Below are 13579 nucleotides of genomic sequence, written 5' to 3' on the forward strand. Positions count from 1 at the left end.
GGTCAGTGACATATCCCATCCATCCTAAAATGGCATAGGTCTATGTCCTGTCGGCAGGCCATCAAAGAACTTTATGGTGGCAGTCATGTTTGTCTGGATGTTGATGACAGGTGCTTTCTCTCTAATGTCATTGGCTTATATCATTTGTAGTTTGATCACTGCAACTAGTTATGATTTTGGTGTTATACATTGTAATCTGTGGAAGGTAGTAAGAATATATGGTGTAGGAGGCAAGTTGTTAGAAGCAGTGAAAAGTTTTTATCGAGGATGCAAGGCATGTGTACGTGTAGGAAGAGATGAAAGTGATTGGTTCTCAGTGAATGTCGTTTTGTGGCAGAGGTGTGTGATGTCTCCATGGTTGTTTAATTTGTTTATGGATGGGGTTGTTAGGAGGGTGAATGCAAGGGTTTTGGAGAGAGGGGAAAGTATGCAGTCTGTTGTGGATGAGAGAGCTTGGGAAGTGAGTCAGTTGTTGTTGCTGATGATACAATGCTGGTGGCTGATTTGGGTGAGAAACTGCAGAAGCTGGTGACTGAGTTTGGTAAAGTGTGTGAAAGAAGAAAGCTGAGAGTAAATGTGAATAAGAGCAAGGTTATTAGGTACAGTAGGGTTGAGGGACAAGTCAATTGGGAGGTAAGTTTGAATGGAGAAAAACTGGAGGAAGTGAAGTGTTTTAGATATCTGGGAGTGGATTTGGCAGCGGATGGAACCATGGAAGCGGGAGTGAGTCATAGGGTGGGGGAGGGGGCGAAAGTTCTGGGAGCGTTGAAAAATGTGTGAAGGCGAGAACAGTATCTCGGAAAGCAAAAATGGGTATGTTTGAAGGAATAGTGGTTCCAACAATGTTATGTGGTTGTGAGGTGTGAGCTATGGATAGAGTTGTGTGGACGAGGGTGGATGTGTTGGAAATGAGATGTTTGAGGATAATATGTGATGTGAGGTGTTTTGATCAAGAAAGTAATGAAAGGAGAAGAGAGATGTGTGGTAATAAAAAGAGTGTGGTTGAGAGAGCAGAAGAGGGTGTTTTGAAATGGTTTGGTCACATGGAGAGAATGAGTGAGGAAAGATTGACCAAGAGGATATATGTGTCAGAGGTGGAGGGAACGAGGAGAGGTGGGAGACCAAATTGGAGGTGGAAAGATAGTGAAAAAGATTTTGAGCAATCAGGGCCAGAACATGCAGGAGGGTGAAAGGCGTGCAAGGAATAGAGTGAATTGGAATGATGTGGTATACCGGGGTGGACGTGCTGTCAATGGATTGAACGAAGGCATGTGAAGCATCTGGGGTAAACCATGGAAAGTTGTGGGGCCTGGATGTGGAAAGGGAGCTGTGGTTTCAGTGCATTATACATGACAGCTAGAGACTGAGTGTGAACGAATGTGGCCTTTGTGCTAGCGCTACCTCGCGCGCATGCAGAGTGGAGGGGGTTATCATTTCATGTGTGGCAGGGTGGCAATGGGAATGAATAAAGGCAGCAAGTATCAATTATGTACATGTGTATATATACGTATATGTCTGTGTATGTATATATATGTGTATATGTTGAAATGTATAGGTATGTATATATGCATGTGTGGACGTGTATGTATATACATGTGTATGTGGGTGGGTTGGGCCATTCTTACGTCTGTTTCTTTGTGCTACCTCGCTAACGTGGGAGACAGCGACAAAGTATAATAAAGAAAAGAAATAATAATCATTGTAATCTCTCTCATTAGTCAAGTTCCTTGCTATTGTTCATAATGATATTTGATATCTCCTTCTTGTAAGGTTTATGTATATATTTATTTATTTATTTATTTATTTATTATACTTAATCGCCGTCTTTCGCATTAGTGAGATAGCACAAAGAAACAGACAAAAGATTGGCCCAACCTACCCACATACACATGTATATACATAAACGCCCACACACGCACATATATATACCTATACATTTCAACGTATACATACATATACATACACAGATATATTCATATATACACATGTGCATATTCATACTTGCTCTCTTCATCCATTCCCATTGCCACCCCTCCACACATGAAATAGCACACACCCTCTTACCGTGCAAGGTAGCACTAGGAAAAGACAAAACAGGCCACATTTGTTCACACTCAGTCTCTAGCTGTCATGTGTATATGCATCGAAACTACAGCTCCCTTTCCACATCCTTTTTTCCTACTATTTGCCATTTCCCGCATTAGCAAGGTAGTGTTAACAACAGAGGACTGAGCTTTTGAGGGAATATCCCCACATGGGCCCCTTCTTTGTTCCTCCTTTTGGAAAATTAAAAACGAGAGGGTAGGATTTCCAGCCCCACTCTCCCTCCCCTTTTATTGTCACCTTCTTTGACACGCAGGGAATACATGGGAAGTATTTTTTCTCTCCTCTTCCCAGGGATAAGTATATATATATATATTTTTTTTTTTTTTTTTTTTTTTTTTTATACTTTGTCGCTGTCTCCCGCGTTTGCGAGGTAGCGCAAGGAAACAGACGAAAGAAATGGCCCAACCCCCCCCCCCCATACACATGTACATACACACGTCCACACACGCAAATATACATACCTACACAGCTTTCCATGGTTTACCCCAGACGCTTCACATGCCTTGATTCAATCCACTGACAGCACGTCAACCCCTGTATACCACATGACTCCAATTCACTCTATTCCTTGCCCTCCTTTCACCCTCCTGCATGTTCAGGCCCCGATCACACAAAATCTTTTTCACTCCATCTTTCCACCTCCAATTTGGTCTCCCTCTTCTCCTCGTTCCCTCCACCTCCGACACATATATCCTCTTGGTCAATCTCTCCTCACTCATTCTCTCCATGTGCCCAAACCATTTCAAAACACCCTCTTCTGCTCTCTCAACCACGCTCTTTTTATTTCCACACATCTCTCTTACCCTTACGTTACTTACTCGATCAAACCACCTCACACCACACATTGTCCTCAAACATCTCATTTCCAGCACATCCATCCTCCTGCGCACATCTCTATCCATAGCCCACGCCTCGCAACCATACAACATTGTTGGAACCACTATTCCCTCAAACATACCCATTTTTGCTTTCCGAGATAATGTTCTCGACTTCCACACATTTTTCAAGGCTCCCAAAATTTTCGCCCCCTCCCCCACCCTATGATCCACTTCCGCTTCCATGGTTCCATCCGCTGACAGATCCACTCCCAGATATCTAAAACACTTCACTTCCTCCAGTTTTTCCCCATTCAAACTCACCTCCCAATTGACTTGACCCTCACCCCTACTGTACCTAATAACCTTGCTCTTATTCACATTTACTCTCAACTTTCTTCTTCCACACACTTTACCAAACTCAGTCACCAGCTTCTGCAGTTTCTCACATGAATCAGCCACCAGCGCTGTATCATCAGCGAACAACAACTGACTCACTTCCCAAGCTCTCTCATCCCCAACAGACTTCATACTTGCCCCTCTTTCCAGGACTCTTGCATTTACCTCCCTTACAACCCCATCCATAAACAAATTAAACAACCATGGAGACATCACACACCCCTGCCGCAAACCTACATTCACTGAGAACCAATCACTTTCCTCTCTTCCTACACGTACACATGCCTTACATCCTCGATAAAAACTTTTCACTGCTTCTAACAACTTGCCTCCAACACCATATATTCTTAATACCTTCCACAGAGCATCTCTATCAACTCTATCATATGCCTTCTCCAGATCCATAAATGCTACATACAAATCCATTTGCTTTTCTAAGTATTTCTCACATACATTCTTCAAAGCAAACACCTGATCCACACATCCTCTACCACTTCTGAAACTGCACTGCTCTTCCCCAATCTGATGCTCTGTACATGCCTTCACCCTCTCAATCAATACCCTCCCATATAATTTACCAGGAATACTCAACAAACTTATACCTCTGTAATTTGAGCACTCACTCTTATCCCCTTTGCCTTTGTACAATGGCACTATGCACGCATTCCGCCAATCCTCAGGCACCTCACCATGAGTCATACATACATTAAATAACCTTACCAACCAGTCAACAATACAGTCACCCCCTTTTTTAATAAATTCCACTGCAATACCATCCAAACCTGCTGCCTTGCCGGCTTTCATCTTCCGCAAAGCTTTTACTACCTCTTCTCTGTTTACCAAATCATTTTCCCTAACCCTCTCACTTTGCACACCACCTCGACCAAAACACCCTATATCTGCCACTCTGTCATCAGACACATTCAACAAACCTTCAAAATACTCATTCCATCTCCTTCTCACATCACCGCTACTTGTTATCACCTCCCCATTTACGCCCTTCACTGAAGTTCCTATTTGCTCCCTTGTCTTACGCACCCTATTTACCTCCTTCCAGAACATCTTTTTATTCTCCCTAAAATTTACTGATAGTCTCTCACCCCAACTCTCATTTGCCCTTTTTTTCACCTCTTGCACCTTTCTCTTGACCTCCTGTCTCTTTCTTTTATACTTCTCCCACTCAATTGCATTTTATCCCTGCAAAAATCGTCCAAATGCCTCTCTCTTCTCTTTCACTAATACTCTTACTTCTTCATCCCACCACTCACTACCCTTTCTAAACAGCCCACCTCCCACTCTTCTCATGCCACAAGCATCTTTTGCGCAATCCATCACTGATTCCCTAAATACATCCCATTCCTCCCCCACTCCCCTTACTTCCATTGTTCTCACCTTTTTCCATTCTGTACACAGTCTCTCCTGGTACTTCCCCACACAGGTCTCCTTCCCAAGCTCACTTACTCTCACCACCTTCTTCACCCCAACATTCACTCCTCTTTTCTGATATATATATATATATCTTTTTCTTTCAAACTATTCACCATTTCCCGCGTCAGCGAGGTAGCGCTAAGAACAGAGGAGTGGGCCTTTGAGGGAATATCCTCACCTAGCCCCCTTCTCTGTTCCTTCTTTTGTCGCTGTCTCCCGTGTTAGCGAGGTAGCACAAGGAAACAGACGAATGAATGGCCCAACCCACCCACATTCACATGTATATACATACACGCCCACACACGCACATATACATACCTATACATCTCAACGTATACATATATATACACACACAGACATATTCATATATACACATGTACATAATTCATACTGTCTGCCCTTATTCATTCCCGTTGCCACCCCACCACACATGAAATAACAACCCCCTCTCCTCACATGTGCATGAGGTAGCGCTAGACAACAGAGGCCACATTCATTCACACTCAGTCTCTAGCCGTCATGTATAATGCACCAAAACCACAGCTCCCTTTCCACAGCCAGGCCCCACAGAACTTTCCATGGTTTACCCCAGACGCCTCACACACCCTGGTTCAATCGCTGTTTCCCAGGTCAGTGAGGTGGCACCTTTTAAAGCAGTTTTATAGAAATTTTGCTCTGTTGGTGTAGTTAATAACCTTTTTATCATGCAAGTTTCCTCTTTTGTGTATTCCTGTGTGTGCAGAAAAAGATGAAATGTTTTCTGCTTACATTGTTTTCATACTTGTTTGCAGTTTCCTGCATTAGCGAGGTAGCACCAGGAACAGCAGAAGAAACAAGCCAATGATAATATGGCTCCAATGAAAATGCATAGAGACCACCATTGCTCACCTTCAAGCAGTGTATGAGGGCTTCACTGGTATACTGGTAATAGCACAGATGATGATTGTGTCTTAATTCAATTCATGAATGGTGACAATAATTTTTAATTTTGAAAACATCATGAAAATACAGTAAGTTATGGTACTGTACCTACCAGTACATTCCTTCAGATCAGTGTGAGATAATGATCTTTATGCCTTGCTTAGCAACATTAACATCTGCAGGATATTTTCCAGACATTCTGGGTTTCTTGTGTATGCCAAAATAGGCAAAGATACAGTAATTTTGTTTTACCTTAGTGCTGTAAATACAGTCATGAGGAGCCTCATGTTGCCATATAAACTTCATTTTTATATCCAGACTTCCTTTTCCTTGAATGGCTTGCCCACATGACCAACACAGACATCAGCAGGTCTTCTTTTAGACATTATGGGTCGCTTTGGACACAAAGGTAGGCAGAAATACAATAAACGAATTGATCACAGTTCAGTAAGCACAGTTGTGTGGAAAGCTGTTGAAACTGGCAGCCAAAGGGACTGATTTGCTGAATGCTGATCAACACACGGTCCTCCCATTGCTTGAGCATGCAGCTCGTACTGAAGTTACTGATGTATGTTAACCACAATCTGTGTTCCCTATAACCTGCATTTTTACATTCAGATTGATGCTTTTCCTTGAATTTTTGCCTACATTATTAGCACTGACATCTGCAAGCCTCTTTTATTAAACAGTACACATTTATCGCATACACAAAGTAGGCAAATACATTGTAAATAGATCCACTATGGTGCAGTGCAGTGAACGAAATCAAAAAGCCCCATCAAGCTTTATAACATGCATTTATACATCCAGTCCATTGCATTTCCTTAAATGCTTGCCCACATTACCAACAGTAATACCTGCATACCTTTCTCCAGGCATTATGAGTCTCTTGTACTCACAAAGGTAGGCAAAAGATAAAAAAATCAACAATAGTGATGTAAACATGGTTGTCAGAAAAACACTCAGACAGGTACCTTGAGACACTGACTGGCTGAATGCTGATCAACACTCTTCACATTGGTTGAGCACTCATCTCAGACAAAAGAAGAGATCGATGCATGGTGTGTATTTTTGTGTGGGACTTTTGAACTGACTTTTTTTCTAAAGGGAAAAACTGATGAGAGAGCATTATACCAAAACAGCATTTGATGAAGGAGTGCTAACCAAGGTAAGCCTGTATCCTCAAATAAACCTCTGTGCAACAAAGGTTAGTACCATTTCATGTAACTTACAGGTTTTGATCTAAGGCAGTAAGGTTTAGCATGATGACTTTATTTTGGTTCAGTTGACTCTGACTTGTTCCTTCCATGGTCATCTTCAGCATGGTTGACATTGGTAATTCCACAGTGGTTAGAAACAGATCTTGCTCAAGAGAATGCTTGCTGTTCTGCCAGGTCATTCATAAGTCTCTTTGGACTCTCTTACAGAATCATCACCGTTGGATAGGGATCCAGCATCAGGTTTTGGATTTTGGGATCTCATTGGAGAATACTGAGTGATGTGGTAATTTCTTGGAGCTCTTTCAAGTCCTTGTGATGAATCAGTATCTTTAGAGTTTTCTCAAGTTTTTCTCTTGATGGGAATGCTGTCTTTGGTATGTACAAAAGAGGTTGGCTGTAATAGTGAACATAATTACTAAGCCAGATGTTTAGTAGATTGCAACAATTTTTTCTAAAGTAACATACAGTAGATTGCAATAATTTTTTTCTAGAGAAACATGCAGCAGCATCATATCTTGAATGGGACATTTCTAAGGTTCCGGTGCTTTTACTGTTAATCTTGTGGACAGTCAGTTGTGAAATGTTTCTTATGATAATAGGGTTCCTTTTATCCTTGGGATTTAAAAGAAAACATACTGATAGTCATGTGATGTATAGAGATAGAATTTAAGTTTGATGATTACCTTTTTGGGCAAAAGTTGATGTAATTATGATAGATGATTACCCTTTTAATAAGTATTCATCCGTACCCAAAGTTTATTGTCAAATGGCACATAAATTTTTAGTGATTTTTATTGCCAAGCTTGAGAAAATTCTCAATGAGAGTGTCATCTTATGTAAAACTTTTTAGAAGTTCTTGACACAAAATATTGCGTAGACCTTTGGTTTGTTTATCCAGTTTCCTCTAAATATATATTGGCAAGGGTATATTTGAGAGGATTTGATTGTAGGGTCTACATTCGCGTATTTGGCTCAATGCTTAAGAGAACCCTGACCTTTTGAAGGAACATCTTGCACGTAATCTTAGTAAGAGGGATCTTTGGTATTTGACAAACACTTTGGGAAAATGGTATAGTATTCATTTGAACCTAGTTGTTCTACCTTATGTAACATCGGGTATGCATTCTGCAGAAGTGGGTGGTTTGGAGTAGGAGTAAGCCATTATCAAGGGTAAACTTTTTTTCAATATCCCTCTCTTTTATATGGATATGCTCTTATGTTCATGGGGCTTTTGTCAGTAGGTGAGAAGTGAAGGTAATGAGGGTTGCAAAACCTTTTATATACCAGATGTAGAGCCCTGTGAATATTTTAAGAGTTTTCCTTCCGTTTCTTCCCCTTGTTTTTTCTCCAAAAACTATTTCTTGATTCCAGACAGTAACCTGATGCAGATATCAGCAGTCAGTAAATGAATTAGAGAGTCTGGTACTACTCGCTGTGACATCATAGATTTGGGAAGAGTACTGCATGTTTTTTAAGTCCCAACGAACAAGCGTCTGCCAACATTGTATGTTTTATGACTTTTGAAGGGGTGAATTCTCATGGATTCACACCTGTTTAGAGTGTAACCCCACATACACACAAGCTGGTGCTCTTCAGATGCAAATAGAATTCTGTTCTTTGTAGAGAAATGATGTTTTATCTCTTTCATACTTTTTTTCATTCCTGTTTCCCTTATCCCATGTTAGTGAGGTAGCACCATGTTGATGAGAAATGGCCTCATATACTCATATCAACTGTCTAGCTGTCATGTGTAATGCACTGAAACCGCAGCCCCCTGTCTTAAATCAGTCCCCACAGACTTTACCTTGTTTTCCCTAACCACTTCACATCCCTGGTTCAGTCCATTGGTAGCACATTGCTCCCTGTATACCATATCACTCCAATTCACCTCTATCCCATGCATGTCTTATACCCTCCTGCATGTTCAGGCCCCAAGCACTCAAAACCTGAGTAACATCTAATGAGCATATTGAATTAAGATTGTGGTTGCAGGATTGTTGTATTGTTATGTTGGTTTTCAGTGTTTGCATACTAGGCACCTGGTGATAGTTCTTTTTGCTCTGTTTTGCAGCTTTTTTTTTTATATTTGCTTTTGACAGGGTGGATGACTAGGCATATAATGCATAGTTCAGGATAGAGCATATTAGTAATGTGTTGATACTAAGGGATTCTTTTTTGTGTCCAGATCTGGTACTAGTGAGCTTTTTGTAGATGTTTAATATGTTTATAGCCTTTGTGTTGATGATTTTAGTATGGGAAGTGAGTGTCATATGTGGGTCATGTGCTACCTAGTATTGGTGGAATTTCGTTGAGTTGAAATGGTTGAACATTCAGGCAGTGGACGTCTATGGTAATGCAGACACTTTGTTTTGGGAAAGCCAGTGTTCTGATTTTGTGATGCATGTTGATTGATGCTCAGGTAGTGTCGGTGTAGTAATGTGATTATGAGGGCTAATGTATTTGAGAGAACTTTCATACTTTGGTCTGTAAGAGTTGACGGAAGGTCATGTAAGAATAGACTGAAGGCTATTGGAGGAAGAACTGTTGTTAGGGGAACTCAGCTGTAGAACGTGAGGGTTTTGGAGGTGAAGCACTTGTAAGTGACTCTGGCTTAGCAGCCACCTGTGAAGTTGGCTAAAAAGATTGTCATTATTGTAGAGGATGGTGTCAGGTATCTTTTTTGTATGGATGTGTCTGAGAATGGTGCTGAATGTTTTGATAATATTTGTTGTCATTGTGGTTAGTTAAAGCCATCCAAGATGTGTTAGGTGAGGATTATGTGCAGTGTGATAGTGAAATGATTGGTTCTCACACTATGTTGTGTGGAAGAGAGTGGAATGTTTTTGGTTGATTTTGCTGCATGATTCCATAGAATTAACAAGGAAACCATGGATTCCATCAAATGTAGGAAGGGAAATTGAATTATTTTGAATTCAGCATAACCAGTTAGAACTGGGCAATCACTCATATCACATACTTGGTTAGATGTTAAGGGTAATAGAGGCACAAGGAAATAATAGAAAATGGCAACAAAGATGGTACCATAATCATGAGAGCTAAATTTTTAGGGTTACATTAGAGGCCACAAATTTGCCCTTTTCTTAAGAGAGTGTTGGGTGACATCAAATTTCTAAACCAGTTTAATGATGTCAGTATTGAACGATTCCTCAAATTCTGAAAAGATGGAGAAGGTTGAGGCCATAGCAAGAAACTCATAAGAGAAAATTTGAATTTTCTTATGTCAGAGTTTTGGTTAAATGAAATAAGCCAAATGATGAAATTTTGAATGCTGACATTATGTAGAGGTATAAAAAAGAAAATAAGGTGGAAGACTTCAAGAGATTGGGATTGGGCTCCATGAGTGTAGAACTCCCTTCCCATTCCAAACAATAAATAAATGCAAGTAGGTAATCATCATCATCAATATTGTTTAAGGTACTATAGGTTCTGTATTAATGCAGAATTAGCATTGCAGGTAAGAATGCTTGGTCTTCTCATTTTGAGAAGCATGAAAATTGTCTTGGTAGTGACTGATGCAAGTCATATCAACTTGTCATTTCAGGTACTGATGCTGTCTTCTTTATTATCAAATGTTTTTGTCTGCTATTTACTCTTGCATGTCATTTTTTTCTGTTAACAGTTACTATTATTTTACTGTATTGATTGGTGCTGCTTTTTAGTACCTGTTGGTGTGGTCACCTGTGTATGGCAAGAACAGCAACAGTGGTGGTAGTGGTGTTAGGCCTAGTGATGATGACAGTGGTGGTGACAGTGGTGGTGGTGGAAGCAATATTATTAGAACACTTTGTCAAATGGTTGTCGCCCCATTTGCTTCTGACAGCCATTACTCCTTGCAACAACACTTTCAGCCTCCTGTAGGCCAAAGCACACCATTTACTACTCCTCCATCTCATGTGCATTCTCCTCCATCAGAAGTTCCTCACCAGCCTAATTTTCATCATAATTCTTCTCCAGTTCAGATGCTAGAAGTGCATACTACCCAAGTGTCTCCATACACTCAGCAGCACCAACAGTTAACAGCACCCTTTCTCTATCACCAATTTCGTAGCCTGAATCTCCCCAGATTACTGTCCCATCATGAGCAGCCCCAACAACAAGAGGTTCATCATCAGCAGTACCAGCAGCAAACAGAACACCTTCAGTACCAACAGAACCCTCAGTGCCAGCACCAAAGTTATGATCAGAAACAAATTCAACATCATCAGCCTCAACAACAGCTCAAACATACGGTTACTTCCACTCCATTAGCACCACTGACATACTCCACTGCTAGTGCATCTTCAACATATTCTCCAACACAGGTGCATCTTACTAACACTTTGAAAAATGCCTCATCATCTCCATCACCAACAGAATCCCTACTAAGTGCATTGTCCTCCTGTTTACCCTCCACAGACCACCAAAACGATAGTTTATGTACCCCCATTATTCATCCTCTTTCTTCCACCCATTTTACTGCTCAGCCCCCAGACCACCTTTCTGAGCATCGTTCATGCTCTTCTAGCCATTCACTCTCCAATTCCCCAGCTTGCCCTCATGCTCATTCCACTTCTCACCAACACAATCCTTGTGCCTCTGCTGTTCTCCATAGTCACAGTCCATCATGTTATAACAATCTTCCTCTTTCCCATCATCCCTGTGGTCCCAGCCCTTCTCATCGTCTTAGTCTTCCTCTTACTCAGAGTCCTCATTGTTCTAGCCCTTCTCATCATATCAGTGGTCCTAATCATCATCCTAGAACTCCACCATCCCAGCGGCCAAACATCTCACCCCATCTTTCTAGCCCTCCAGTTTCTAATCAGCCCAACCCCTCACCTCACCACCACCAGCGTTTTAAAGAATCTCAGCGCCACTACCACCGCCATCACAGTCAAAGTCAACACCAAGGGCAAAACCAACATGGTGACACCAATAGCCGTATGTCATTCTCAAGGCCAGCTGTGAAGCCTCCTCCGCTGGTACTAGCAAGACAGGTCTGTGAAAGTAACCATGGATATGTTGTATTGTATTTGGTAGCAAAAGGGGGAGATTAATAATTCATCTTGTTGTTAAATGTTTTATCTAACCAATCTTCTGTAGGATGTGTCATGTAAAGATTTTCATGACTGACAGTATATTCGTATGGGAGCATCACATGCATACTTAAGCTTGTGTGTAGAAATACTAATTTCTGTAGACCATGAATTGAATTGGAAGACTGCTGTATACGTTCTTTCAGTACAGTGGTGTCCATTATGCAGAATTTTTTATAATGTAATTTTGGAAGCTTTACAAATTGTATCTTCATTGGAGCCTGGTTCTGTTTCCTAAACCTCTATGGACTATAACCAATTCATCATGCAGCCATTCGTTGGATCTAGAACACCGTGTATAGATTTTCCTTTCTCTGTGTCGATATTGACGAATTCATCAGGATTCTGTTAACTTCCAGGAGGTGCTGTACACTTATAAGTCAATTCTTAGTTCAGCCATGCTGCTCAGCTCCACTCATCTGCAAACAGCTTTTGCATATTGATTTTTTTTTCATTTTCTGTTTCAATATGGATAAAATTTAAAGTCACCCATTCCCAAAAACTGTATGTAATAGCATAGTACCAGAAGGTTATGTAGCTGTTTTATGGATAAATGTTAAGAAGCATAGAATATATGAGCACTTGAATAAGCTCAGTGTTATAGTCATGTCTGTCAAAGCAAGGCTGAATTCCCTTGGCCCATGTGGGGTGATATGCAATTTGTCTTTTGACAATTTTAGTTATATTTTGTCTTGATCTGTCATCTAAATGTACTTTTTAGCACATTATAGGGTTCATCCCTCTGAGGCTTAGTCCCCTGTTCTTAATGCTACCTTGCTAATGAGGGAAATGGCAAATATATATGAAAAAAGAGATAAATTATCATTTTCATTATTATCCTAAAATTTTCATTATTAGGTGTTTCAATGTTTTGACCTGAAGTCCTTTGGCTATTTAATTCTGCCGCACATAGCTCAATAGCTGTTAATGCAGATTATTTGAAATGTTCAGGAATGATGATGTTTGCAAGGACCATAGAAACTGTGTGCCTCTGCTGAGGGCTATCTCACTATCCCTCACCACCTGACTCCCATTTGTCCTTGCCACTGTACCTTCCTTACTACCACCATTATTTCCTCCCTCACCTCCCCCATGCCTATCAACCATAGCCACCACACTTCCTTACCATTGCCACTCCGTCCCTCCTTGACAACCACATCCTCCCTTGCCACAAACATGCCCTCCCTCCCTGATGACCACACCCTCCCTCAGAACCATCACTCTATCTAACCCTGACTACCACACCCTCCTTCACCACCAATACTCCTTCTCTGACCACCACACCCTCTTTTTTCCACCTTGCCCTCCCTCCCTGGCCACACACCCTCCTTCACCACCACCACCACTTCCTCTCCTCCTGACTACCTGCATGTTGCAGTTGCAGTGACTCACCTCTGCTATTTTCCAATTTATGCTTCCCATATTGCTGGCACACCTTTCCTGCTCAGTAGTAAAATATTTTCCCAATAATATTTCTTTAGTAGCCAGTAATTTTTATAGTGCTATAGAAATGGATAGATTATTGGCAACTTTGTGTGAGGGTTAGTAGTTATGCATCTTGCATCTTCCTTGCCATGTCATGGACAGAAAATAGTCT

At 41.0% G+C, this 13579-nt stretch overlaps 1 protein-coding gene across 6 annotated transcripts in view; it reads left to right on the top strand.

Moving 5' to 3' along the window:
• hrg (poly(A) polymerase hiiragi) overlaps window positions 1-13579 on the top strand; it is a 106468-nt gene that overhangs the window by 72056 nt on the left and 20833 nt on the right. For 3 of the 6 annotated variants that reach the window (XM_071666117.1, XM_071666115.1, XM_071666116.1), the window contains exon 11: window positions 10570-11883. The exons of the other annotated variants lie outside the window; for them this stretch is intronic. In XM_071666117.1, the coding sequence (XP_071522218.1) occupies window positions 10570-11883 (1314 nt within the window). The remainder of the gene's footprint in view (window positions 1-10569; window positions 11884-13579) is intronic. 6 annotated transcript variants of the gene reach the window in all.

This window comes from Panulirus ornatus, chromosome 10 (genome assembly GCF_036320965.1).
Source record: "Panulirus ornatus isolate Po-2019 chromosome 10, ASM3632096v1, whole genome shotgun sequence".
In the NCBI taxonomy this organism is placed as follows: Eukaryota; Metazoa; Arthropoda; class Malacostraca; order Decapoda; family Palinuridae; genus Panulirus; species Panulirus ornatus.